The sequence below is a fragment of the Arvicanthis niloticus genome, chromosome 3 (assembly GCF_011762505.2).
Source record: "Arvicanthis niloticus isolate mArvNil1 chromosome 3, mArvNil1.pat.X, whole genome shotgun sequence".
Classification (NCBI taxonomy): domain Eukaryota; kingdom Metazoa; phylum Chordata; class Mammalia; order Rodentia; family Muridae; genus Arvicanthis; species Arvicanthis niloticus.
Genome location: NC_047660.1, coordinates 83,976,831 through 84,002,907, shown reverse-complemented (window position 1 = coordinate 84,002,907; position 26,077 = coordinate 83,976,831). Strand labels below are relative to the sequence as shown.

The following is a 26,077-nucleotide window of genomic DNA, read 5'->3' as shown; positions in this document are numbered from 1 at the left end:
CAAGCACCAGTGCATGCACGTGCGCGCGCACACACACACACACACACAGGGTAAATAAAATGTAATTTTAAAACCTTATTGTATCATGATTACATGTTGAAGTGACACTGATTAAATGAAAGAAAAATACTGGCAAAATTAATTTCACTAGCTCAGTTTTACATTTAATGTAATTTCTTTTTAAAGATTTATTTGTGTATGTGTTTTATGTATATGGGTGCTCTGTCTTCATGGACATCAGAGGAGGGCATCAGATCCCATAGCAGATGGTTGTGAGCCACCATGTGGTTGCTGAGAATTGAACTCAAGACCTCTCAAAGAACAGCTAGTGCTCTTAACCACTGAGCCATCTCTTCAGCCCCATTTGATGTAATTTATAAAGACACTTGCAATTCAGAATATGTAGCCAGGCATGGTGATAATATTTCCTATAATCCTCACACTCAGAGGCTGGGAGAGCATTAGTTCAAGGTCACTATCACCTGAATTCTCACATAACAGCCAGGGATACATGAGACCCTGCCTAAAAAAACAAAACAACAAAACAAGAAACCCAAACCAACCAAATAAACAAAAGCAAAACCCAAAATGAACACCACAAATTAATCCCCCCAACAGCATATAGCTGACTTCATATTTCTACTAGTCAGAGGTGGCATACAGTTTTGTAATAGAGACAGTGGAATACATCTTATGTCAACCACCTCCCTCTGCTAGATATGCCCTGAGGCTGATTTTCCCTCTACTTGCCTTCAAACTGAGGGTGAGAGTGTAATGAGATATCTGAAAGACCCTCCCTATGCAAAAAGCAAAGCAGGCAAAGAATTTATATGTGGGATAGCCTGTCTTCTGAGGCCCTCACGCTGTCTCCCCTGCCTTCTCACAACCCTTTCCAGGAAAAGACCAAACATCACCATTTACAACATCTTAGTGAGTATTTAGTTTGGCGATCTGTCCACCTTGGGCATTTTTGTTCTCTATTTAATCTCGAGGACCACAATGAAAGGTGGAAAGTAGAACCCTGGGAGGAGGCAAAGGGGCGTATGGAATTCACATTCCCAATCCAGCCCCAGTACCTTGGTTCTGTCCCAGCTTCCTTGACAACTCTGCTTCTGCTTCTCTGAGAGATATCACCGTGGGTCTTCTTTTCCATCTTCTAATTGCCACAGGGCGAAAAAGGCGACCTGGGTATGATGGGCCTGCCAGGGTCAAGAGGACCGATGGGCTCTAAGGTCAGTGTGTGGTGCAGACGGCCATCCCCAGGTCTCCTCACTAACACTGAGGAGCAGAGCTGTCTACAGAGCTGGGGAGGGCAGCACTGAGACACTGTCACTGTGCTGGGGAGTCAGCCCTTTGGGGGACAATCATTCCCTGAGGTGCGGGGACACTGGGATCCAGTTCTCGCTCTCTGCAGCGATCAGGCATTTGGGAGCTGAGAAAAACTATGCTGTTTGTAGGCCTGTTATAAGCACAAGCCTCTTGGATGTCTTCGTGTTTACTGCTGCATGTCCTGTAGAACTCACGATGCAGTGCGGAGCCTCAGCACCACATTCAGGGACTCTGCCCATTCCTACAGCCCTGGCTGTCCTAGGGGCTGGGTATAAACATCTGCCTGCTTTCTTTTAGGGCTTCCCTGGATCCAGAGGGGAAAAGGTCAGTGCTCCTCTCTCGAGCCATCCCAGATCCCGGTCTGGACGAAGCTCAGGAGTTGGTGGTGGGTGGCAGACAGGCCCAGCCCTCTGTCATCAGCTTCAGTTCTTCCCAGCTATTCCCCTGTCCTCTTCCTGTGTAGGCTGAGGGAGGAGTGAAGAGCCTCCCGAGACAGTTCTGGTGAAGAAGCGCTCCCAGTGAGGCTCACGCCCTGCCCCGCGCAGGGAGCAGGGCGACAAACGGGAGCTGGCAGGCAGTGGAAGAGCTTGGGCTTTGGTCAGTCAGCAAAGGGGCAGTGGAAGAAGAGGATTTGTCCTCGGGCCTGGTTTCTACCACAAGCCTTCTCACCTGCCAAAACCAAACAAATACCAGCCAGCACCTGAGGATACAAGTCCTGCCAGATTCAAGGACCGGAGGGAGGCCCAGAACTTTCTCTGAGTTTCCCTTTACTAAGTAATGTTAGGAGGTCTCTGGAGTCTGAATAGAAAGCATTTCATTAGTGAGCAAGCCACCTATTGTAAGAGCCTAGAGCTTTGCAAAAGTGAGGGTGTTGGCTTAGCTTGATTTTCAGTTTGAAATGTTCCTATCACTGCCCCTCACCACAAGCCCCAACACAATGTGATATTAGTCCATTGACTCTCTGTTTTGTTTTTCTCCTAGGGTTCCAGAGGTGAAAGGGGTGACTTGGGTCCCAAAGGAGAAAAGGTAATGGCAAATCTGTGCAACTGATAGCCTTCGCTAGAAGTCAGCTCCACTGCCCCGGCCTACGGACTGATAGCATTTCAAGATGGCAGCCATCTTGGAAATGGCTGATCCAATCCACCCACAGCTCTTCCAAGTGGTATTTCAAGACAATCACGGCATTTGTTGTTCTTTTCACAGGGTTTCCCTGGATTTCCTGGAATGCTGGGGCAGAAAGTGAGTATCTGGAAGTAGATACTAGACTAGACCTCAAGCCCTCCAGACATGGCAAACAGAGGCCCTCCTCTTTGCCCTTCAGACAGAGAAACTGATTTAATTTAATTTGATTTAATTAATTTTTATTTATTTATTTATTTATTTATTATTTACTTTTGGTTTTTCAAGACAGGGTTTCTCTGTATAGCCCTGGCTATCCTGGAACCCACTCTGTAGACCAGGCTGGCCTCGAACTCAGAAATCTATTTCTATTTGCTGTGATAAGACACCATGACCAAGACAAGTTTTAAATATATATATGTGTCTGTGTGTGTGTGTGTGTGTGTGTGTGTGTGCACACTCGCGCGTGCACGTGTTTCAGAAGCATAGACTCCCCATGACAGGGGAGGAAAGGCAGAGCATCAGGAAGAGCTAAGAGCTTCCATCTGGATCCATACTTGGGAGGGAGAAAGGGAAGGAAGGGGGAGAGAGAGAGAAGGACACAGTGGACATGGCACAGTTTTTAAAACCTCAAAGCCCACCCCCAGTGACACACCTCCTCCAAGAGCACACCTCCTAATCCTTCCCAAACAGTCCCACCAAGTGGTGACCAACCAACCAAATACATGAGCCCATGGATGCTGTTCTCTCTCAGACCACCTCACGAGCTACCATGGCAGTGCTGAATCCTCGTGTTGTAAGAGGCGCTGACACTGGAAGTTGTTATCTTTACCGAGGTCATAAACTGAAATGCTTCAGATGTGCAAACAAATGTTTTCTTAATGTTTTAATTTTTAAAAACATTCGCTTTAAAGTGTTACTTTCTAAAGTAAAGCAATTTCACCCAGTGCTACACAGCCGTGGGTCTTTATGCAAGTCACTATGACTTATCCTTACCCTGACCTGTCAGAAACTCAGTTCCTGCTACCCTAGGTAGGATGCCACACTTTAAAAATACATTATTCATATAAACAAATTAAAGCAAATTTCAAAATAGAAGAAAGTACCTTAAGATGTTTAGTCTAATGCCGGGCGGTGGTGGCACATGCCTTTAATCCCAGCACTTGGGAGGCAGAGGCAGGCAGATTTCTGAGTTCAAGGCCAGCCTGGTCTACAGAGTGAGTTCCAGGACAGCCAGGGCTACACAGAGAAACCCTGTCTCGAAAAAAAACAAAAAAACAAAAACAAAAACAAAAACAAAAAAAAGATTAGTTTAGTCTAGATTTTCATTCCCTGCAACAGTGACCATCAAAGACTCATAGGTCACTATAAAATTAAATTTGACAGGTTCTCTGGCTTCTGCGCCATTTACCAGGCTTGGTGTAGAGGGCACCGTCTTCCCCCTTTCGTGGCAGGCTACTTTAAGACAGGGCTGATATGATAACCGTAATTAGGTCTTAGGAGAGAAATTAGACCAAGCAATCCCTAGCTGCTTCCAGCTGGTAAAGAGAAGAGCCACACTTCCCTCCAAAGACCTCTTTTCAAAAATTCATATTTTTTTATGCTGATGTTTTCTCCTGGCCAAACAAGATATGCCCTGGGCCCCTCTAAACAGCCCAGGGGTGTTTGTGACAACATCTCCATGGCCGTGTGGAACCACTGACCCCTAACATGTTAGAAAGACCACATGGACTTAAGGAAAATTCTTTCTTAAAGTTTTATTTTTAAGTGTGTGTGTGTGTGTGTGTGTGTGTGCATGTATGTGTACATGTGAAGGTGGAAGGTCTTGGATCCTGCTGGGGTTAGAAACTTTGTGACAACTCACAACTGCCTGAAGTTACAGGCCATGTGAACCACCTGATACAGATGCTGGGAACTGAGCTTGGGTCCTCTGGAAAGCCAGTAAGCTCTCTTAACTGCTGAGTGAATTGGAGAGGGACAGGTTCATCCTGTTGCTAAGCTGAAAGGTCAGCTTGGCCTTGGTCCTCAGCAGCTACTGTTCCCCTCTGGAATTCCCCTATGGTGTTAGAGAGCATCACATGAAAGGAGCCTGGGCATCTACTGCTCCCTCAGAGTGGCTAGGGTGGCCCTTCATGAGCATTGGCTGGTAGCAGCTGCTACACTGGCTATGTTGGGGGCACAGTTTGGGATGCAGGGCAATTGTTTAAAGTAGAAATGATGTGCCCCATGGGTCCATCATCCCCAGAAGTACACACAGGTGTGTGTGTGTGTGTGTGTGTGTGTGTGTGTGTGTGTGTTACACATGCCAAAGTGTAGGAGCTGCTTCTCTTTTACTGGGACTTTAGGCTCAGCAGAGAGTGGCTTTCCCCACAAAGCCATTTTGACAGTCTAAAAAATAATTTTTGCAAAAGGTTAGCCTAGAACTATGAAAGAGATATTTTCAATTAGGAATGTAACTTACATTGTTTTCCATATTTTAATGATATTTCTGTGGTGACTACTTGGACAAATACTTGAAGCATCTCTTCTCACAAAAGGGGTTTTTCATCTGAGCTGGACAGAGTGGAACATATCTGCAACTCCTGCACTTGGGAAGTAGAAGCAAGGGTATTTCAGGGTCATCCTCAGCTACATAGACTGGTAGAGGCTAGCCTGGGCTACTGGAGACCCTATCTCAGAGTTTTCTAAATAGGTAGAAGTGAGCTGGAACTCGAAATAATACTGATTTGTGAAGAACTGATGAACATGACTACACTTTAATCCCAGTACACAGGAGACAGAGAAGGTGGATGTCTAGGAAGTCTAGCCTGGCCTACATATCAAATTCCAGGCCAGCCAGAGCTATGTAAATGAGACCCTATCTCAAAAAAAAAAAAAAAAAGAAAAAAATTAAAAAAAAAAGTGGAGAGCTATACAGTCCTAAATAAGAATCAGAAGCATACCCAACTTTACCTCAAAAAGACTGTTCCCACACACCAAAGAGCCCAACTCACATGTGTGAGTGTGAACTAAAAATGTAATTGTTCAACTAGACAAGAAAGTCTTTTCCCCAGTCAGGAGTGACACAGGCTCATGGGAAACTGAACTGCAGAAGCCAGCGCTGACCACTGTGGACCAGGTTGTTTCTTCTGTTTGACCACCAGAGCGCCTATGACTCTACAGCACTAAGGCACACACTCGGGTTGCCTGCTTTCTTTCTTTACTGTTCCTTGGATATGAGCTCACCAGTCTACCTTGCTCCCAGGATCGCCCTACCTGGATAGGACATAGGATGAAGAAGAGGTGCTAGCAGCCGGTGATAGGAGAGACCAGCATAGATGTGTCTACTCTGTCTCTCACTTCCCTCTCTTCTCCCCAGGGTGAAATGGGTCCAAAGGGAGAATCTGGGCTAGCAGGACACCGAGGCCCCACAGGAAGACCAGGGAAACGAGGCAAGCAGGTAAGAGCCTCAGGGTTTACTCCCACTGAGGTTACACCCTGTGGCTTGGCGATGTGTGGAGCAGCAGGCAGGAGTCAACTACAGCTATCCCACAGCCTTGGATTCAGGCATCCTCAGGGCTGGTGCACAGAGCAGCCCCACTACAGACCGTCCTTCAGGCTTCTCCCGGCTATCATGGTTCAAGGTTACAGGCTGCACTCAAGGTCTGAAATGGCCTGAGTTCACCTAGGTCGTAGGAACACATATGTCTTAACTAAAGCAACTGGGAACAGAAGGAGGCTGAAGTCATTTTGCTGTTTTGTCCAGTGAACAGCCTAGGCACTTCCTTGCTGCTAGTAGGTCTTTTGGGCCCTGGTGACAGTTTTCACTACACAAGCCGCTAATTTGGGAGTGATCCTCTTCACTGGGTTTGTTAAGAGTTTGGGGAAGTTGTTCACTCTGAGCTCCTGTGTCAGCAGGGCAAGCCAGGTTATGCTGTTGGGAAAGGGAGGAGGAGGGCTCGAACTCCTGGACTGGCTCGAGGACTGTGCTTAGTGACCACAGGAAAACAGCCCTTTCAGTGGTGGACAGATGCATCTGAGAGACAAGCTATGCCAGCTTTTTGTTTGGCTTGTTTGTTTTAAGACAGGGTTTCACTATGTAACAGGTTGGCCTTGGTCTTTACCATAGCTGCGTTATTTTTCTTCTTATTACTATTATCTTAACTTGGCTGCCTAATTGTTGTTGTTGTTGTTGTTTTGTTCTTCGAGACAGGGTTTCTCTGTGTATTCCTGGCTGTCCTGGAACACACTCTATCAACCAGGCTGGTCTTGCCCTCAGCAATCTGCCTGACTCTGCCTCCCAAATCATGTGTTACCACTGCCCAGCTGCCTTCTTCCCCCACCCCCACCCCCAATAGATATTTGAAATCCAGCTTTAGTTAAGGGCTGGGGCAGTGACTTGGTGGGTAAAGTTCTTCCCGTGTAAGTAAGGACTAAGCTCGATCCCAGCATTCGTGTGAAAAGGTGTGGCGGCTCACACCTGTAATCTGAGCATCAGGGCGGCAGAGTTCCAACCACTCTGGCCGATTCCACGATTCCACGAGCTGCAGGTTCAGTGAGAGACCCTGCCTTAAAATAAGGTGTGGAACAATAGAAGAAGCTACCTGATGTTGACTTTTGGCCTCTGCTTGCACACCCACAGACACAAGTCAGCTTGTGTAAATAATCTTAATTGTTGAAAATTGATATTTATACTTGTGATATGCATACTTGTAATATGTATACTTTTTAATATTAATGATTTTGAGTATGTTAGAATAAAATGTTATTTCTTGCACATATATAGAAACATTACTTATTTTTAATTGTTATCATATTTTATGGGGTGGACAGTGATATAATTATGTACATACCTACATTGTAGAGTGCCCAAATCCCGTTCTTAGACATACCTATCACTTCCGATTTTTTATTTTTACTGTTTTTTTGTAATGAGAATATTTCAACTCTATCCATCTCATTGGCTTTTTTATCTCCATTCTGGTTTTGGTTATGGTTTGACTTGGGTATTATAACCTTCCATAATTCTTTCTTCTTTCATTTTAAAATTTCTTTATTTGTTTATCCATTTGTTATGTTCTTGTTGCTTTGAGATAGAGTCTCATGTAGCCCAGGCTAGCCTCAAACTCTGGTCTCAAACATGCTGGGGTTATATGTAGTTCAGAATTCTTTATATATATATATATATATATATATATATATATATATATATCTCCAATATCTAGTTATTTTTTCCTTTGCTTATAACTTAAAATCACAATGTGTACAGCTTATTATAGAAATTAATGAATTTTTAAACACCTTCTAAAAATACCTGCATCGTCTTCTAATAAACAAGAAAGCAATAGATTGCATGGTGGCCCACCCAGACCATAGGTAACACCGAGAGGACATGCTTTTTCATCATCCTGGCTGTTTCCCCAAGGCTGAAGTGAGGATCCTTAGACTTCAGTTCACACTAGACTTGTCTCCAGGAAAGTTGATCCTAAAAACCTTCATGGGATGGGGATATAGTGGCAGAGTGTTTACCCAGCGTACAAAAGGCCCTGAGTCCCAGTTAACAATACAGAACAGCTTCCTCAAGAGAAACCTAAGTTCACAGCAGATAAGGAATAAATAATGCTTCCCCTTTAATTCAGCTCAGGGAAACCTCCCATAAAGACATGGCATCTTCCACACAGTGACCAATGAAGCAGAAGGTTCCTCTGCTGCTGGTGTCAGAGTCAAGGAGTGTTTCCAGCTCCTTCAAGCTGTGTACTTCCTGAGCTCAGAGCCAGCTGGCCTCACTGTTAGAAAAACAAGCCTTGCTGGCTATATTAAGCTGGTGTGACTTCCTTTGCCATTCTGGGACCCATCTTGGTTACCATTCGGAATACTTCACCCTGGCCTGAGGATTAACAGCCTCTGTGAGGGTGGAATTGGAAACAAACCAAACTCATGGGTCCTCTGGAACAAGTATAGGAACGTGTCCAGGGGCCATGTTGGCAGGACAGTATCTCACTGAATCAGTGCAGTGACTGGAAACAGAGTGGCTACAGGTGTGACTCTCTTTAAGAAGTCAGGACTTCTTGGGTGTGAGGGACATTTGGCTGGGACATCTGTCATCCAGGCTGATCATCATGGTTGATCTAGCTGGTCTGGCTGTTGAAAAGGGAACTCACTGGTCCATGTGTTTCTCCCAAAGCTGCCCGATTGGATAAAGAAGATGACCTCCTCCAACAGAGGGCTGTTGTTTGCTCAGGAGTATGGAGGGAGTTGTGCTTCCCCACTAGAGTCTCCAAGGGCTCTAGGACATCAGAACTTCTTTCCCATGAGAGAAGATGAAGCCTGGCCAGCCACTAGGGCAATCAGCTTGTCCCCCCATCACCCTTCATTCTTCACAAGCCATATCTTCACTTCTGCCATCTCCGTTAACCTCACAAAACCGAGGTGGATGTCTGTTTCCTGGCCCTACTTTAGAGAAGGCAAAACCAAGGCACAAAGCAATACTGTGAGTTACCTAGGGCCTCACAGTCAAGGGGAAATATCTTGACTGACAGATCATCAAAAATCCCTCCCCATCACTGCCAACTTTGTTCTCCCCTTTCCTTTGGTCTGGAGAGAGAAGATGAACTCAGTAGATTCTAGCCTACATGGAACTTATGTTTCCTGGGGAGACAGTGATGAAATGATCACACAATAACTTACAACCAGTGATCTGGAACAAATGCTAGAAGAACATTGGTGTGTATGTGTGCCTGAGTGTGTGTGAATGTGTGTGTGTGTGTGTGTGTGTGTGTGTGTGTGTGTGTGCATGTGTGCATGAGTGCAAGTGTGCATGAGTATGTTCTATGTTCATGCATGTGTGTATGTTTGTCTGTGTGTGTGTGTGCATGGGTATGCTCATGCATGTGTGTGTATGTTTGTCTCTCTGTGTGTGAATGTGTGTGTGTGTTTGGTTTCTGAGACTGAATTTCACACTGTAGCTCTGGGTAGCTTAGAACAATAACTCACTATGTATCTCAGGCTGCCTTTAAACTAATAGCAATCCCTCTGCCTCAGCCTGTTGTGTGTTGTGATGACAGGGATGCACCTCACAACTTAGCTTTAAGAGAACGTGATGAGGAACAGCAGTGTTACTTGGGGAGATCTTGCTGAGATATCAGAGCTTAAAACTGAAGGCAGAGGGGCATAAGGAAGAGCTTGGCGTTTGAAAAGAGAGAATTTTTATTTGAGAAGTAGGATAAGAATCATGGTGGTTTTGACAAAACAAAACAAGACACCACCACCAACAACAAAACCTCTGACTCAGCTGGAGAGTCAGGCATGACCAGCTTCTTGGGCTCAGTAAGGAATGGGGTCTCTCCCAAGAGAACAGCAGGAAGTCTGGGTAGAAACAACTCTTCTAATAGAATGAAAATAACCCTAACATGTAGGTGAATGCTTAAATGATAGGTCCAACTCGGCCACCTGAACATTAGACATTGTACAGATCCTGGTCTGAAACTCCACTCCCTAACTCATGCCAAGGGTGAGGTGAATTGGTTCTGTTGTCCTGTGCCATGTTTCTATACTGTGATAATGAACAGATAATGAACTTAGTGAGGTCATCAAACTTGCAAATGTTGTTTGCTCTGTTCTTCTCAGGAGTGGGTGCTGAAGACCAGTTATAGCCCACCACCAGTTTTTGCTTTTCTGAGCAAGGTGGTCTCTGACTTAGAGGCAATGTAGAGGAAGAACTTTGTCATGCCATAATATCACAATGGGTTCCATCTTTCTCTCTGTTAGGGTCAGAAGGGAGACAGTGGAATTATGGGCCCACCAGGCAAGCCTGGGCCTTCTGGTCAACCTGGCCGCCAAGGTCCTCCAGGGCCTCCAGGGCCCCCAGGCCCCCCATATGCAGGTAAGACTTATGCAGCTTCACTTGATCTACACAGTAGCATTCTCAACTATGTCTCCCAGAGAGGCCACCGAAGATGCCAACGGAGCTCTGCTTTGTATCTCTTGCTAGAAACCGCCAGCGTCTCTTTTGATATCTTCCTAATCTCTCTATGATTTGGTTCACTGAACTTTGTTGTAACATTCTGGAGAACACACAGAGGAAGTAAAGAGAGGGTAAATTACATTGGTGATGTCATTTATATTTTCAGTGAAAAGGGTACCTATTTCATCAACTAAAATCTTTTTCTAGAAAAACATGTTTCATGGCTCCAAACATTATCTTAATCCCAGGAGAAGGCATTGAGGATTTTTCTGTCTTACACAGTGTGGTGAAAGGTTGTTTATTTACATTGGGTATCTTGGAAGGAGCTGTTAAAAGGAAATTTAGAGTCGCTGGGCAGTGGTGATGCACACCTTTAATCCCAGCACTTGGAGGCAGAGGCAGGCAGATTTCTGAGTTTAAGGACAGCCTGGTCTACAGAGTGAGCTCCAGAACAGCCAGGGCTACACAGAGAAACTCTGTCTCGAAAAAAAAAAAAAAGAGGAAATTAAGATTCAATCGTTGAAGATGAAATAAGTTATGTTTCTACCTTGTTTTACCCATTTAATTTGATTAGCTAAGTCCTTTAATTTAGTCTCTTGTCAGCTTAATGTAAGTAAGGCCTTTTAATGCACATCACCTGTATAAAGATGGCATTCCTAGGTCAATCTTAAGCTATACAAAAAGAATCACAACTGTAATTGCATCTTTTTTCTTAATAAAATAGAAATATTTTAAATTTCCACAATGCCTTTTCTTCTTACTGTATTTATAGGAACATGTTTGCCACCACATAGTGAGGTTGTCATGGAATGTCCTGTTCTGTTAGATCCCTTAAACCAAAGGAAAGTTTACTCTGAGACTCTATCTTATCAAGACACCACGAAGAATCAGTCTCACTCAAAACTCTTCTTGGGTTTTTTTCTTTCCTGCCTTTCTAACTGCCACAAAAAGATTAGGTGAAGAGCCAGGTGATGTTGGTGCACGGCTTTAATCCCGGCACTTGGAAGGCAGAGGCAGGCAAATCTCTGTGAGTTCGAAACCAGTTTGGTCTATAGTGTGAGTTCCAGGACAGCCAGGGATATACAGAGAAACCCTGTGAAACAAACAAGCAAAACCAAAAACCATTAGGTGAAGATCCTGGTAAACTGTGGCGGGAACACAGTGGGGAAGGTCCTTCTACTTTGGCCTACTCCTTCCCCACCTCTTATTCAGTTAGTTGTCCGTGGATACCTGGGGACCATTGTCTCAAGCTGTGCTTGGGCACCACAGCATCTCAAGACAGGGAATCCTTGGAGCCACGAGATACCAGTCAGTGACTGCCAGCATGACAGAAGCCTGGTTTTGCCTGTGGGAAGAACTTTTCTTGGGCCTTGGAGTTTTTAGGGCTAAAACCCTGAGGATTCTGGAGACATGGTGGTGGGGTAGATGATATGAAGGTGGATGGCAAATGAAGACCTTCCTGCTCCCGTTGTGCTTTTGTGTATTTACAAACCTGGCCCCATTTGACCTCAGATTCCTTCCTGGGCCTGGGAATTGTGAGCAGGTTCTCAGAAAGCCATGTTTGTGCAGCCAGTTGAGAGTTGTAACCCAGAGATTTAGCAACCGGCAGTTTTGTTTTCCTTCCCTGGCCTCTAGTTCCTTGTGGGGGAGGGTAATGCCTATTCCCCTCTACTTCTGTAGCCTCTCCTAACAGATGTGCTGTCCTTTCTCTATGGTTCTTACCGTTGGTGACCTCCCTTCCTTCTTTCTTTCCTTCCTTCCTTCCTTCCTTCCTTCCTTCCTTCCTTCCTCCCTCCCTTCCTTTCTTTCTCACTTTTCTTTTTATTCTGTGTGTGTGTGTGTGTGTGTGTGTGTGTGTGTATGAGTGTGACACAGCGTGCATGTGGATGTCAAAGGACAACTTATTGATTGAGTCTCTCCTTTACCTTGTGGGTTCTGAGGATCACAGGTCACCTGGCTTGGTAAGTACCTTTACCTACTGAGTACTCCCCCCATCCCCATCTCTCTGTATCTGTCTCTCCTTCCTTCCTTCTTTCCTTCTTTCTTTTGTTTTTTAAGACAAGGGCTTATATTGTCATATAGTCCAGGTTGGCCCTTAACTCACTATGTAACTGAGGATGACATTAAACTCCCGGTCTTTCTGTTTCTACTTCCCAAGTGCTAGGATTACAGACATGTGCCACTGAGCCCAGCTCAAATGTTATGACCACCGTGTGTGTGTGTGTGTGTGTGTGTGTGTGTGTGTGTGTGTGTGTTTTATTGGGTGTTGAGCATAGGCCAGGGCTTCCTATACAAACTCTCTAATGCTAAGCTATACCCCCAGCTGACTCACTTTTGACAGATGTGTTTCATCTTCCTGCTGGATGCCAACTGCCTTGAACCAGCTGAGTCAGCATCTCATCCCCCCATGGCATCTGGTGGATGGAACCACTCAGGGACTGGTTCTTATGGAGACTCACTCTGTCCCTCCTGGGCTACACCTGCAGTCTAGCAGGACTGTAGGCCATCTCTTCAGACTGATGTTCCCTCCCTATTCCTTCCTTTCAAATAACTTCCTTTCTGAGGAGCTACCCAGAAGAAGGGGTGAAGAGGACAAAGTGGGAGAGTGGGTCAGTCTCCCTGCTCTTTGTGAAAATCTAGGGGCAGGGAGTAAAAGCAGGGGTTTAGAAGGGACATCCCTGTGCTTAACTTGGATAATAGTATAGAGTTTGAGCAGGCCCCACATTTTAATCTGATAAAGCCCAAACCTGCCAGATATTGTGACATAGCTCTGTATCTCTTTAAGAGTTTGGGAAGTTCTAAGGTTGGCCTGGGGGGAAAAAAAAAAAAAAACAGATCAAACAAAAAGCCACAAAGCCACTCCAGAAGAAACTGTGCCTTCCTTCATCAAATCTTCCTTTTTTAAGAGAGCACAAGTTAGATTGTGTTCTGTCTGACACTCTATCCCAACCCTTCCTTTTATGGCTAAGAACCTTGAACCTCCTCAAAACCACAGAGCTTGCTGGTGGTCCAGATTCCATCTGTAGCTCCTGAAACCACACACAATCTTTTGGTTGTCATTCTGGTTCCTCTGCCTTCTCACGCTCTCTTCTTGACCTGCCTCCCACAGGCAGTTCCCAGGAGAGATGAAGAATGAGGTTCTCTGACAATAAATAGGGCATGACACTACGGCTGGGGTGTAGGAAGAATTTTGGAATTTTGTTTTCTTTGAAAAAAAAAACACAGAAATATATGACCATGTTTTCATTTTAATCCCAGGTGTAGGATATGGGGCTGCTTCAGATTTTCCACAGCAGCTGACTATGATTTGTCTTGTGCTCTAGCCGGGGCATGATTTTGCCAGCTGCAGATAGTTTCTGTGATTGCATGGTGTTTGGAATTCTGGGAACTTTTCAAAGGGTATATAACTCTGCTAGGTTGCAGTTAAGTAGTCGTGTGCAAAGAAGAAATTAGGTATCCAGACAGCAAGGATCAAACTTGCTCCAAGGAACTCAATGCCCCTAATCAGCAGGAAGTAGTCTAACAATAACGTCGCCCCCCTTCCAACCCCTACTTTGTTCAGGGATCTCTTTACTTTCCTCTCTGTCCTTTTTTCTCTTTTATCTAGGATTAGGGGTTAAAGGGTGGAAGGAAAGGGGTGGTGAAGAGTGGAAGAAAGAAGACCCACAAAGTAGCAAAGACAGCTACACTGGGGTGAAGAAGCTCAGGCTGTGCCCTTCAGAGCATCATGACAGGTAGCTGGCAGGATGCTGGATGTCCTCCGACACCCGGGAGGAAGCGGAAGCGGTGGGGAACTGCAGTGGTGGCAGCAGGCTCCCTGCCACATCCTGTTGGGAGGCCATCTCAGGTCTGTCTCAGCAACATGGAGCCAGCTGGTGTTGGAGTTGGAGAGGGGAGGAACGTAATTACTCAGGTTACAGGGGAAGTGGGGATGGGAGTGAGGAAGGAATACAGACAAAACTTAAGATGTAATTTGTGATAACACGATTATAAATGTGGACAGTTCTTTCCTGTCTCCAGACAGGATATGAATGAATCAACATGGTACCTGGGAGCTCCTGTGTTCTTGGATCTGTCATGGGAATGGGGCAGAGTTGGGTGAAACATTATTCAAATATCAGTCACACCACTAATTAGCTGAATATCTGAAAATCCCTGCCTCTTTCTGGGGCTATGGTTATGGTGGAGCTCTGGGGTCATAGAACATTCCAGAAGGCTGCTCTGATGCCTCTCAAGTTCCTCCTCATCTCTTGGGAGTCATCTGAAAATATCAAAACCAAGACTATGCTTTTTCTCACAGAACTCTGTTCTGATTCTTTGTTAGAACTGTAGCTTGACGTGATGTTGGGCCAGCTTGTGAGCCAGCTCAGAAAGGCTTACAGCTGGTGGGCTTAAAGCTTCCATCGGGTCCTTTCTACTGTGTGGCATCTTCCCTATGGTCCTGACCAGATGTCGCACCCTGGGTTCACTTTATATGCTGCCCTTCTAGGATCTACAGACTCTGTTTCCAATTCTTGGCTGCCCCAGCTGAACCACCTAAGACTCAGGGCAGTCTGGTTTCCAACTGTCCCTACTGTTACCAGAGGAGGGGCAGGCAATTGCTCTATCTGTTCTGCCCCTTCTCTCTCTCTTTGTCCTGTAAAATGCCTCCTGTTTCAGTGTCTTACTGTCCCACAGGTGTGACTTCCACAAAGAACTTTATTCTCTAGTTACTCGATCACCAAACAGATATTCTGTTCCCAACATGTGTCAAACCGTGGCCTGCCCTTGTCCAACTTACCCTGTGGGAAGAGAGACCTTAATGGAATAGTCTCGGAATGTGTAGGCTTGTAAGTGGAAGGGAAGTACCGAGAACAGATAGATATAAATGTGACAGAGTGGGAGGATCTGGGCAGGCTTCTTGGAGGAGGTGATGTTTGAACTGAGGACAGAAGGCACCTAAGAGACCCTTGGAGAAGGGAGGATGAATGCTGAGGGGGGATATCCTGTACAAATACCATTTCCCTAGTGGTTCTCCATCACAAGGCACAATGGAAACATCTTTTAAAAAACTTTTTTAAAAATTATGTATAGCCAAGGGCTGGGAGTGTGACTCCATGGCAGAGTGCCAAACCAAGCATATGCAAAGGCCCTGGATTCCATCAATAGCACTGATAAAGACAAATCTATAGCTGTCTGGAGGTCTGTATGGAATCAGTTTTGGTGTGACTTAAGCATCAAGGCCTTTAAAAGCCAAGGTGAAGAGTCTGGGAATGATGGCTTAGGCCTGTGATGCCAGTACTTAGGAGACAGACAGGAGATTGCTTGGGCTATATAGCAAGTTCCTGGCCAGCCTGAGCTACCGAGTGAGACTCTGTTTCAGGAAAACACTGTTTAATAATAATAATAATAATAATAATAATAATAATAATAATAATAATAAAGGTTAAGGCAAAACTGGATATAGTGGTACATGCCTAAAGTTCCAGCCACTTTGTAGGCTAAGGCAGGAGGATTGCTTAAATATGAGAGTTCAAGACCAGGCTAGGCAATGTAGTCAGACCTCATAACAAAAAAATAAATGATGATTATAATAAGTCAAAGTGAAGACAGGTGGTGGCGCACACCTTTGATTCCAGCACTTGGGAAGCAGATTTCTGAGTTCAAGGCCAGCCTAGTCTATAGAGTGAGTTCCAGGACAGCCATGGCCCTGAGTCAAAGCTACACAAAGAAACACTGCCTCAGGAGTGGGGGAAGGGGGAGTCAATGTGAGAACTACAGACTAGGACATTGTTACAGAGTGAATTTCCTAACCACACTCTTCCAGGATGTATCTTGACTTTTCTTAGTTCCCCAGGTGGGGACGGGGTTGGAGGAGAAAATGTTCTATTTTCTTCCAGGGGAAATATAAGAAACACACACTCAGAAAGTCCTCTGTAAATATCCTCTATATAAGAAACTTAAAAGACAGTGTTGGTTGGACTGGCAAGATGGCTCAATGGGCAAAGGCACTTGTGGCCACACCTGATGGCCTGAGTTCGGTCTACAGGTCCTATATGGTAGGAGGAGAGACCTAACTCTCAAAAGTCATCCTCTGACTGCCATCCATGTGCCCTTGTATGTACAACTTCCCCCCTCCCTCAAATAAGCAACAATCATTTTTTAATACAATAAAAATTTTCCATCCACTGCATATCCATCTACAAGATGACCTTTTTAATAATTGTCACAAATAAGGCATATCCTTCAACAAGGAAATCTAGAGCTAATCAACAGGTGATCTATTAGCTTGGTGCAGCCTCTGCGTGGGGCTCTCAGGGCTGGAGGGCACACAAACCTCATCTTTCTTATAGGTTGTTACTTAGTGGTCAAACTAAGGACTCGATACCTTGTCTGTCTTCCGGGCAGGATTGAGGCGGAGGCCGGGTTCCTCACTGATTGGTTCTCCCTTATTCTGCTACATTATGGCGAGGAGCCTCTCCCTTTGCTTCTCCTGCCCCGAGCTCTCAACTTCTCTTCCTTATACAGGTTGCTGGTATCACCTGACCTGCTTGGCTCTAGTTACACAACAGTCTGTTACTTCCTAGGACAACTTGTAATGGGACTCAAAGGGGAAAGAGGATTTCCAGGGCCTCCAGGAAGATGCCTTTGCGGACCCCCTGTGAATGTGAATAACCCCTCCTATGGGGACTCCGTGTATGGGCGCGGCTCCTCCCCTCGAGTTCCTGCGGTAAGGCTCTTGGGGCATGGTCTGGGTGGGTGCGGAGCATGCTCTCTACCTGATCTTAGGCCTTCATGATGTGCTTGGGGAAACTTCACTTTCCTTTTTCACAATGGCTACCCACTCACTATGGGAAATTGCAAAGTAGGAGCAGGATCAAAGAAAAACAGGTAAACTGTTACTTTGGATGCGAGGTCATTAAGGGACATTTTCCACATTCTTTACTTTCAAGTCTAACTTTGATGTGGTTGAGATTATATTGTCTGAAAGAGTTGTGCTTGGCCTGAGGATGGAGCGCAGTGGCTGAGTGCTTGCTCGTAAGCTCTGAGTTCAACACACAGCACTGGATGTAGTGATCATCACTGTGTGTGACCACTGTTAAAGAGTCATCGCCAGACGACAAATAACTTAACCTGTGTCTTTCACATCATCATCTAAGCCTTGGTAGCCTGATTTTAAAAACATTTAAATATATAGCTGTGGTTCCAACTTAGACATTCTGACCTGGCTTGACACTCCTCCCTGAGTGTCCCTCCCTGTCCTGCAGGGAAGCTTCTCTGGACCCTGACCACTATTTTCTCTGGCAGATTTTTGTGGTCAATAACCAGGAGGAGCTTGAGAAGCTGAACACTCAGAATGCCATTGCCTTTCGAAGAGACCAGCGATCTTTGTACTTCAAAGATAGCCTTGGCTGGCTCCCCATCCAGGTACTCTGGGGCTGGCCCCTTGGGCTGTGATTCCTCTGTCCTTAGCCAGGAGAGAGACACTCCGACAATTGAAACTCGATAGAGCTTTTGCTGTGTGTCTGCAGGAGAGGGCCAGACATACTCCCTCCTTCATCTCTTGAGCAGCCCTCTACAGCCTCATGCCCAAACAGAAGCTCATCTTGAGCCAGGATTTCCTTTGGGAAAGATGATCATTCTCATCCCCTCCTCCGAGGAAGATGAGGGATGCCTCCTACACCCAGAACATCTGCTCTAGGGCCAGAGACTCTCCTCTCTTGTGGCTGCCTAGGCATGCTACCATCATTAATGTTTTTGTGTTTTTTGGCCAGCTCACCCCTTTCTACCCTGTGGGTTACACCGTAAAGCAGCACGGCACCTGTGGGGATGGGGTCCTGCAGCCCGGGGAGGAGTGTGACGATGGTAATCCCGATGTGAGTGACGGCTGCATTGGTGAGTGGGGCCCAGCCTGGAAGGCTTGACCAGAGGGTTGGGGGGAGGCAGGGACAGAGGGACTTAGCCTTGGCTTCTAGCTGTGATGGTTTTAGGCAAAGACAAGGAACAATGTACTGGGGGGCAGAGGGTGATATCTCTGGCCACATATTAATTTTTACCCCATCCAAGCATGTCAACAGGTGTTCAGGGTCATGTCTCCAGAGGCCTTCCTTGTCCCTGGCCCTCTTTCTTCCAAGCCCAACTTCTTGGCAAACCCAGATTGCAAGTTCAGGAGAAGGTGGTGGCCTTCACTTTGCATGCTAGAGAGAAAGACAGAAGGAGAAGCCAAGGCTGAATCAGAATTCCTTTTCTAATGGATACTAGGTGCAAGCCTTGTCAGCTGTCAACGGAGTAGTGGGTCAGCCAGCACTGACTCCAGACTCTTGGACAGATCTTGGAGCTGGCTCTGGAGGATTTGCACTATCTGGGGGTTTTGCTGCTTTGTGTGTGTGTGTGTGTGTGTGTGTGTGTGTGTGTGTGTGTGTGTGTGTGTTTTGTTGTTGTTGTGGGTTTTTTTTTTTTTTTTTTTTTACATAAGGGGACCAGAGCAGGAGGTGAGAAGGAAGTAGTTTTCAGAATCAGGACAGGGTTCAACAGCTGGCTCCGGTTGCTACCCAGCTCATCAAGGAGGAAGAGAGCCATTTCTAGCTGTAATGGCTCTCTTGGCTGTAAGAGAGGCTTTATATGACAGTGGTTCATGTCTTCGGAGATCCCTCTAGCTGATGTATAAAGAGGTTGTCTCAATGTGGCTTAGGGTCAGTGCGTCTATCCATGACTCGGTTTGCTGAGGTCAGAGCTGAAAGTGTGTGGACACCATTGCTGTCCTTGCTTTCTAGGAGCTCAGGGGACAGATGACAGACACTGAGAGGAAAAACCACCTAGGGTAGGGTTAAAAGGCAGGGAGACATTGTTACTCTATCCATGTAGCTGCACCAGACGTCTGACAACTTTTGGATGACAGTCTGTGGGGTGCTGGCTTTTCTAAGGATCCCTTCAGTAGGAGCCATCATAATCAAAAGAAAGTAGTGGGATCTCCTTGCCCTATAAAAATGAGGGTGGGCCAGGCATTGTAGCACGTACCCATAATTTGGAAAGCTGAAGCACGAAGATCACCAAAAATCAAAGGCCAGTATGGACTACATAAGTAGACCCTGTGTAGTGGGTATGTAGGTGGGTAGGCAGGTAGATAAATGAGTAATTAGATGATGGGTGGATAGGTGGATGGATGGGTAGATGGATGGATGGAATCTTCCTCCTTGTAGGAAAGCAAAGGTCTTTGTGGAGGTTGCATGGTCCCTCAGGAACCCAGGCCAAGCCTAGTAGTAGCTTGCTTCCCCAGAGCTCTATGCTGACAGAGGCTTCCCCATGCTCTCTCACTGGGTCTACTGTTCCAGTCTCCTAAGCCTTACCTTACCAGTGCCCCACAGTGATTCTGTGAAGGGGAGGCAGTGCCACTGGCTTAGTTTTACAGATGACATGAAGGTTCTTGTCCCTGGTAGGCATGCTGTACAGACCCTTCATCTCACTGTACTTACTTCAGGGTATGTCAGTATGACACTTGGTCTTGGGTGAGTCTGAAGCCTTATGGATGCTGGTTCTGAAGTAGGTGTGGTGTTCTTGAGACTCCTCTGGGCCACTCAGTCCTCACTATGTAGGCAAGCCTGTTCCATCCTGCCCCTTCTCAGAGCTGTACTTTTTGTCCCTCTAGACTGTCATCGGGCCTACTGTGGAGATGGTTACCGGCACCAGGGCGTGGAGGATTGTGACGGCTCTGACTTTGGCTACCTGACCTGCGAGACCTATCTCCCTGGGTAGGGAGGCCTTCCACACCCTCCCCTGCTTTCCTTCACAGATTTTTTTCAAGGACTTTTGTGTTCCTGGTACTTTGTAAACACTGAAGTAGGGTAGACTCCAGTCTCCCCTAGTCACCACAGTGCTTGAGAGGCCTTGGTCAGGCAGACTTGCCATCAGTGACATGCTGGGCCAGGGAAGAGCAGCACTGTGGTCTGCTGGCCACAGTACTAACTGGGTTGTGGCCTGGGAGGACAAGGTAAGATGGCAGCAAGCAGCATAAGGGCATTCCACAGCCTCCATCTGTCCACCCAGCCAAATTCCCAGAGCACACTACCCACCTCCACAAATCTAAATAAGATCAGACCAGAATTAATATGTAACTTTAGGGTCTTAAGATATAGCTCAGAAAAGCTGGACATGGTGGTACACACCTTTGATCCCAGCACTTAGGAACAGAGGCAGGCAGATCTCTTAGTTCTAGGACTACCCAGAGAAAGCCTGTCTCAAAAAAACCAAAAAAACAAACCAACCAACCAAACAAACAAACAAGGATATAGCTCAGTAAGACAAGCTTCTGTACTAAGAAAAAAGAGACCAGCAAGAGGGATCAGTGGGTACAGGCACTTGTCGTGTAAGCCTGGCGACCAGAGTTCAATCCTCAGAACCTATGTAAAAATGGAAGTCAAGATCTGACTCCATAAAGTTGACCTCTGACCTGCATATATATACCACGGCACACTCCTATCCACCACACACACATACACACACACACACACCACATACATATAAACTCACACTGAGAGAGACACAGACAGAGAAGACACATACATATAATTTTTAAAAAGAAAAAAATGTCTAATCTTGCCAGTTTGTGGTCCCTCCAAGAAACTATCCCCCTCAACTATCCCCCTCAAACTATCCCTCAGCTGTCTCAGAGAATCCCCAGTGAGTAATCAAATGTGTTAGTGCCATGGCTTCCATCATAGTGTCTTCCAAGCTACCTAAAGACCCCAGCTCCCTACCCAGATCATAACCTTCCAGTCAGAATGGCTCTAGATTACACTGTAATCACGGAGCCCAGTGGAGTCAGCTGTATGGTACTCTAGGGCCATTTACCTGCTGACTGTAAAAGTAACTTTTATTCACCAGATGTAATTGTCTCTGCGGCTTACTGCCTCTGTCTGCTAACCTAGGCCTAATTCTTCTAGCCTAGAATGTTTTCAGCCTCTGAGACTTGCTGCTGAATAAACTCACCCTTTCTGGCTCTTTCTGAACTCTGGCTGACTGGTTAACTCAGCTATTCTGGCTCAAAACTTTTCTCTCGGCCTCTCCTGAATTTCTTTGCTTGGCTTCACATTAACTCTGACAATCTGTTCTAATCTTCTGGCTCCTTCTATCCTTCACCCTCTGGCTCATTCTGTCCTCACCTGTGTCTAGCTTGCTCTCTCTTCATCCTGTCTCTGTAAAACTCTCCTGGTAAAACTGCCTTCCTCCTTTCTCTTTCTCTGTCTGCACTGCTCTCTAAGTGGCTTTCCTGTCCTCTCTATTCTCCTGAGAGTTGGGAATTTCCTATCTCATTCTGCCAAATCTTTCTCTGATTTGTCACTTTGTCTGCCACTCAGTTAGATATCATTTTCAAACATGGGTGCTTCCTTCTACAAATTTACTTTACCTTCATTGTTTGAGATTAAAAGTGTGTACTAAGGGTGTGTCTGTATTCCAGGCAGAGGGATTAAAGTTGTGTGCTCAGGGCCAATCCATGCCACAACCAGAAACAAGATTTTCCAGTAAACAACACAATCTCGGGGGTCCACAGTGTGATCAAATAGCCTGCAGCAGCTGGACTGTTAGCTCATTTAGTCTCTCATGAGTCCAATTCCTCAGCTTTAGCTTTTATTGCATTTATTGCTTACCTTCTGGCAGGCCTTCAGCAGGCAGGGAAGTAGACATCACCTTTCCCTCGGTTACCTCTGTCCCACACTCTCAGGGGTCTCCTCAACCCTCAATCTCCAACACATATCAGCCTATGCAATCTACCTCCAGCCACCCCCAGACTCCAACTCTGGGTAGGCTCATCCAGGATCCCACTGTGTGTGTGTGTGTGTGTGTGTGTGTGTGTGTGTGTGTGTGTGTGTGTTTCTGTTCATGCTGCCTCAACTAAGAAAGGCTCCTCCCAGACACCTACTGGATCTACCCAGACTGAGCTGCTTAATGGCTCCATAGAGCCCTGTAGTGTCCTCTGACATGGAGCTAAGGGCTGAGTAGAGCCCGGGTCTTATTCACTAGGTCACCAGAGCTGTTACTTTAATCTCTAGAAACCTACAAGAGACAGTTGTGAATGTATGTGGGTAAGACACTGTTTAAGGATTATCATTTGGATTTGCAGATGTGTAGACTACACTGCCAACATAGCAGCCCCTATTCAATTTTAAAATCATTAGAATTTTTAAATTCAATTCTTCAGTCACACTAGCCAAATTTCAAGAGCTCACAAGCTGAACCAGGCGGATGATGCTGTCTGTTGAGCACAAATAGAAGACATTTGCATTAGCAGAGAGCAATCTCATAAACAGCATGGGATACCCTTAGGCCTTGAGAAGGGGGTGTCTCCTAGAGGATGTATTAACATCTGGGCTAACCATTCCTCCCACCTTAGTCCCTCTGCTAGAGCTTAAAGTGGAAAACTCTAGAGATTCACACCCCAAATAGCAAAAACTTCCTAGACTTTGGCCCTTGTGAGGTTTGTGGTAATCTAATGCAGTTGGGTCATGTTTTCGAGTGTGCTTTTTCCCGCCCACTGTGCTATCTGGTGTCTCTGCCCTGAGCAGTATCTTTGCCTCCCACAGATCATACGGAGACCTTCGGTGCACCCAGTACTGCTCCATCGACTCCACACCCTGCCGCTACTTCACATGAGAGACTGCAGGGACAGGCGGGCTGCAGCCCATGGAACCGGTGGCTGTTTCTCTACCCTTCATATCAAGCTGGCCTTGCCCTCTCCTGGGACAGTGCCCATTGACCTTCATGTGACAAAACAAGGATATATTCTTGCTGCTACGACATGCTTTTGACTCAGTATGACTGGAAGAGTTTTGGACCACTGAATCCTGTCTTAATTTAAAAAAAAAAAACAAACAAACCCAGGAACCTTCTATATGCCCACCCTGGAAACTGCTCCCCCTCCCCCAATCTGGCTAAACAGCTGGCTGTAATGCCTTATCTCTTCTAGAAAGATGCTGGCTCAGGCCATGGATTTGGCTAGCACTGTTAAGCATACAGGTATCTACAGGCCTGGTGTGGTTTGTTCTGGTCTCATCCAGGTTTAGGGGTGCTCATGCACAGGCTTCTGCACCTCCAAGCACAGCTATTCTGACCCAAGGCAGCCAGATGTTGGGTCTCTCAAGATTTAAGAACCACAAAACAGGAGATGAGTATATTCTCTTGGTGCAGCTCCCAGCTTCAGACCTGCTGAGGAACCCTTCAACTGGCCACAGCCTGGGTCAACTTCATGTTGATCTGTCAGAGGTACTGAGAATGCCACAAGGTCCAAGCTTAGTCCCAAGAAGAGGATGAAGACTCAACTGAGTCACTCACCATGTGACCCCTACCAGAACAGAAACCTTCTTCCTCTTGAAGTTCTCCAAGGGTGCCATCTTGACCTTGTGACTCTCTCTGCATCTTGACCTCTGTCTTGACAGTGCCCTTCACCACTGTGTCCTGTGTGGGAGACACACCCCAAACACCCTCACAAGGGTACATGCTGATGTTTCTTCATGCTGGCTTCCCTGGTTTGGGTCTCCATGGCCGAGTCGTTGTTGGCTGCGGGAAGGGCCCTGTGACCCTCTTTAATGTACATCTTGCATACCCCTTGTTCCCTCACTGTGTGCCCAACCTCTTCTTTTTTTCTGGAATTCTTTTTCCTAAACCCTACATATCTGAGAACTGCCTCTCCCATAATTCCTGAATGGGGTTTGGCTCTATTTTGGGAAAAGATCGCTTTTTGTCTTCCTCCCCAATATGCACACCTGCCTTGCCACTACATAGGCTGCCTCTGGGCTGTTCAAAGCTCTTCAGTGAGCCTAAGTCTTGGGAACTCAGCAGGTGACACCTTCTCACCCAGCAAGTCGGAGCTGTGAACTGTATTTCCTGAGAGAAATCAGCTTGAGGCTGTCTTCACAGGCAGACATCTATGTATTTACTCTTCTGGAGCTTCTGGGTGGGCAAACAAGGAATAAAGGTGATTCTTGGCTGTGGCCCACTCTCCCTTGGGTGCTGTGGCGAGTGCTTCTGATCCTGGATGGAGCGGAAAGACTGGGTTCAATTCTACTTCCCTGATTCAGATGTCTGGATTCACAGAGCGCCCAGCTTCCTTGAGGATACCGGAGGAAATTGATGTCCATGGGGGGTAGTGAGGCTTGCCAGCACAGTCCTGGCTCTAACCCTACTTGAGGACCTGTTTAAGATGGGTGGAGACTTAGTGCCACCTGTGGATCTAGCTAAGAGGCATTCTGTCCTGAGTCCCACATCTTGGGGAGCAGCACTTGAGGCCTTGGGTGGCCTGACCCTCTTCACAGGCAGCCACAGAGTACACATGTGCCAGGTAACTGTCCCCTGAGGTAATTTTGTGGCCAGCATGGAGATAGTTGAGGGGCTACAGTGTGGTGAGAACATGGGTAGACACTCCCTGAGTTCACACCTAGTGAAGCGTCTCTCCTAGCCTCAGTAGGAAGAGTTAGTTAGAGGCTGCACTTTCTTCCACTTCCACCAGCTTGACTGTGTAGATGCTGCTCTGTAACTCTGACAGGGCACTCCACAGAGATGGCAAGGGATTCCCCTCAGCTGTCCCATGAGTGGCTGAGATTATGACTAGCTAGGTCTTCAGAGATGTGATTAGCGATCAAACAAGGTTATACCAGTCACAGGGTGGTATTTATTGAGTCACAACTGAAGTGTCTAGTGGTGGGTAGGCGGAATTTGGTGAAGGGCCCTGCTTCATTTCTCTGTATCCTTTCTGTGGCCAGGGCCTCTTCTGCTAGTGTGAGCTGACTACAGTGTAACTTCATGCTCTATCTGCTCCCCAGCAAGATTCAGAGGAATAGAAAACAACTATTCACAGCTTCTCAACCTCAAAGCCTCCAGTTAAATATTGCCTTTAGTCTACTTGGACTGTTTTGGGTCCCAGGCCTGTTTTTAAACAATCAGAAACATGATGTCTGCTGAGTCAATCAGAACTGGGTTCCTGAACACATGCCAGCAAAGCTCACAATATTGCATTTAGTCTATCTGAGAATTCTCTAGAAACATAATGGCTACCTGCCTGGTCACAGGGTGTGGCATGGGGTAGGGTAGTGGGATGGTTCAACAGGTAAAGGCACTTGCCACTGGGCTTGACCTGAGTCCAATCCCTATAACCCACATGGTGGAGGAAGAACCAACATGTTCTCTGAGCTCCACATGCACACCACAGGATGTATGTGCACACAAACTTATACACAAAAAACAAAGAACTGTAATTTTAAAATATTTTAAAAGAAGAGTTTAGGGGATAAAGAGTTTGTTTTTATTTACAATTATAGGCTACAGTCTATTGTGGGGAGGTCAGGGTGGTGGAAACTTGAAGCAGTCACATCCACAGTCTAGAGCTAATTGAGAAACTGATACACGCGTGTGTGTGTGTGTGTGTGTGTGTGTGTGTGTGTGTGTGTGTGTACTCAGATGACATTTTCCACTCTTAGTTCAGGCTCACTGCCTATGGAATGGTGCCACCCACAGTGGGCTGGGTCTTCCCACACCAATGAACATATTCTAGACAGTCCCTCAACTATAGCCCCACAGATCTAGACAATCCTTTATCAAAACTCTCTTCCAAGGTGATTCTAGACTGTGTTGAGTTGGCAGTGCTAACTATTACAGATGCAAACACTCTCCATCCCAGTGGCCATCACTCTGAATCTTCTCTCTTTCTGATAGGCCATC

General features: G+C 46.2%; 1 protein-coding gene across 2 annotated transcripts in view; it reads left to right on the top strand.

Annotated features, from left to right (window-relative positions):
- Colq (collagen like tail subunit of asymmetric acetylcholinesterase) overlaps positions 1 to 25,532 on the top strand; it is a 57,162-nt gene extending 31,630 nt beyond the window's left edge. The window contains exons 7-17 of one of the 2 annotated variants that reach the window (XM_034498072.2): positions 1,170 to 1,232; positions 1,627 to 1,653; positions 2,311 to 2,355; positions 2,533 to 2,568; positions 5,807 to 5,887; positions 10,195 to 10,309; positions 16,957 to 17,099; positions 17,678 to 17,797; positions 18,145 to 18,265; positions 20,016 to 20,118; positions 22,948 to 25,532. In XM_034498072.2, the coding sequence (XP_034353963.1) occupies positions 1,170 to 1,232; positions 1,627 to 1,653; positions 2,311 to 2,355; positions 2,533 to 2,568; positions 5,807 to 5,887; positions 10,195 to 10,309; positions 16,957 to 17,099; positions 17,678 to 17,797; positions 18,145 to 18,265; positions 20,016 to 20,118; positions 22,948 to 23,017 (924 nt within the window). In that variant the 3' untranslated portion in view covers positions 23,018 to 25,532. The remainder of the gene's footprint in view (positions 1 to 1,169; positions 1,233 to 1,626; positions 1,654 to 2,310; positions 2,356 to 2,532; positions 2,569 to 5,806; positions 5,888 to 10,194; positions 10,310 to 16,956; positions 17,100 to 17,677; positions 17,798 to 18,144; positions 18,266 to 20,015; positions 20,119 to 22,947) is intronic. The other variant, XM_034498071.2, reaches the window with a different exon arrangement.
- The last annotated feature ends 545 nt before the right edge of the window (positions 25,533 to 26,077 follow it).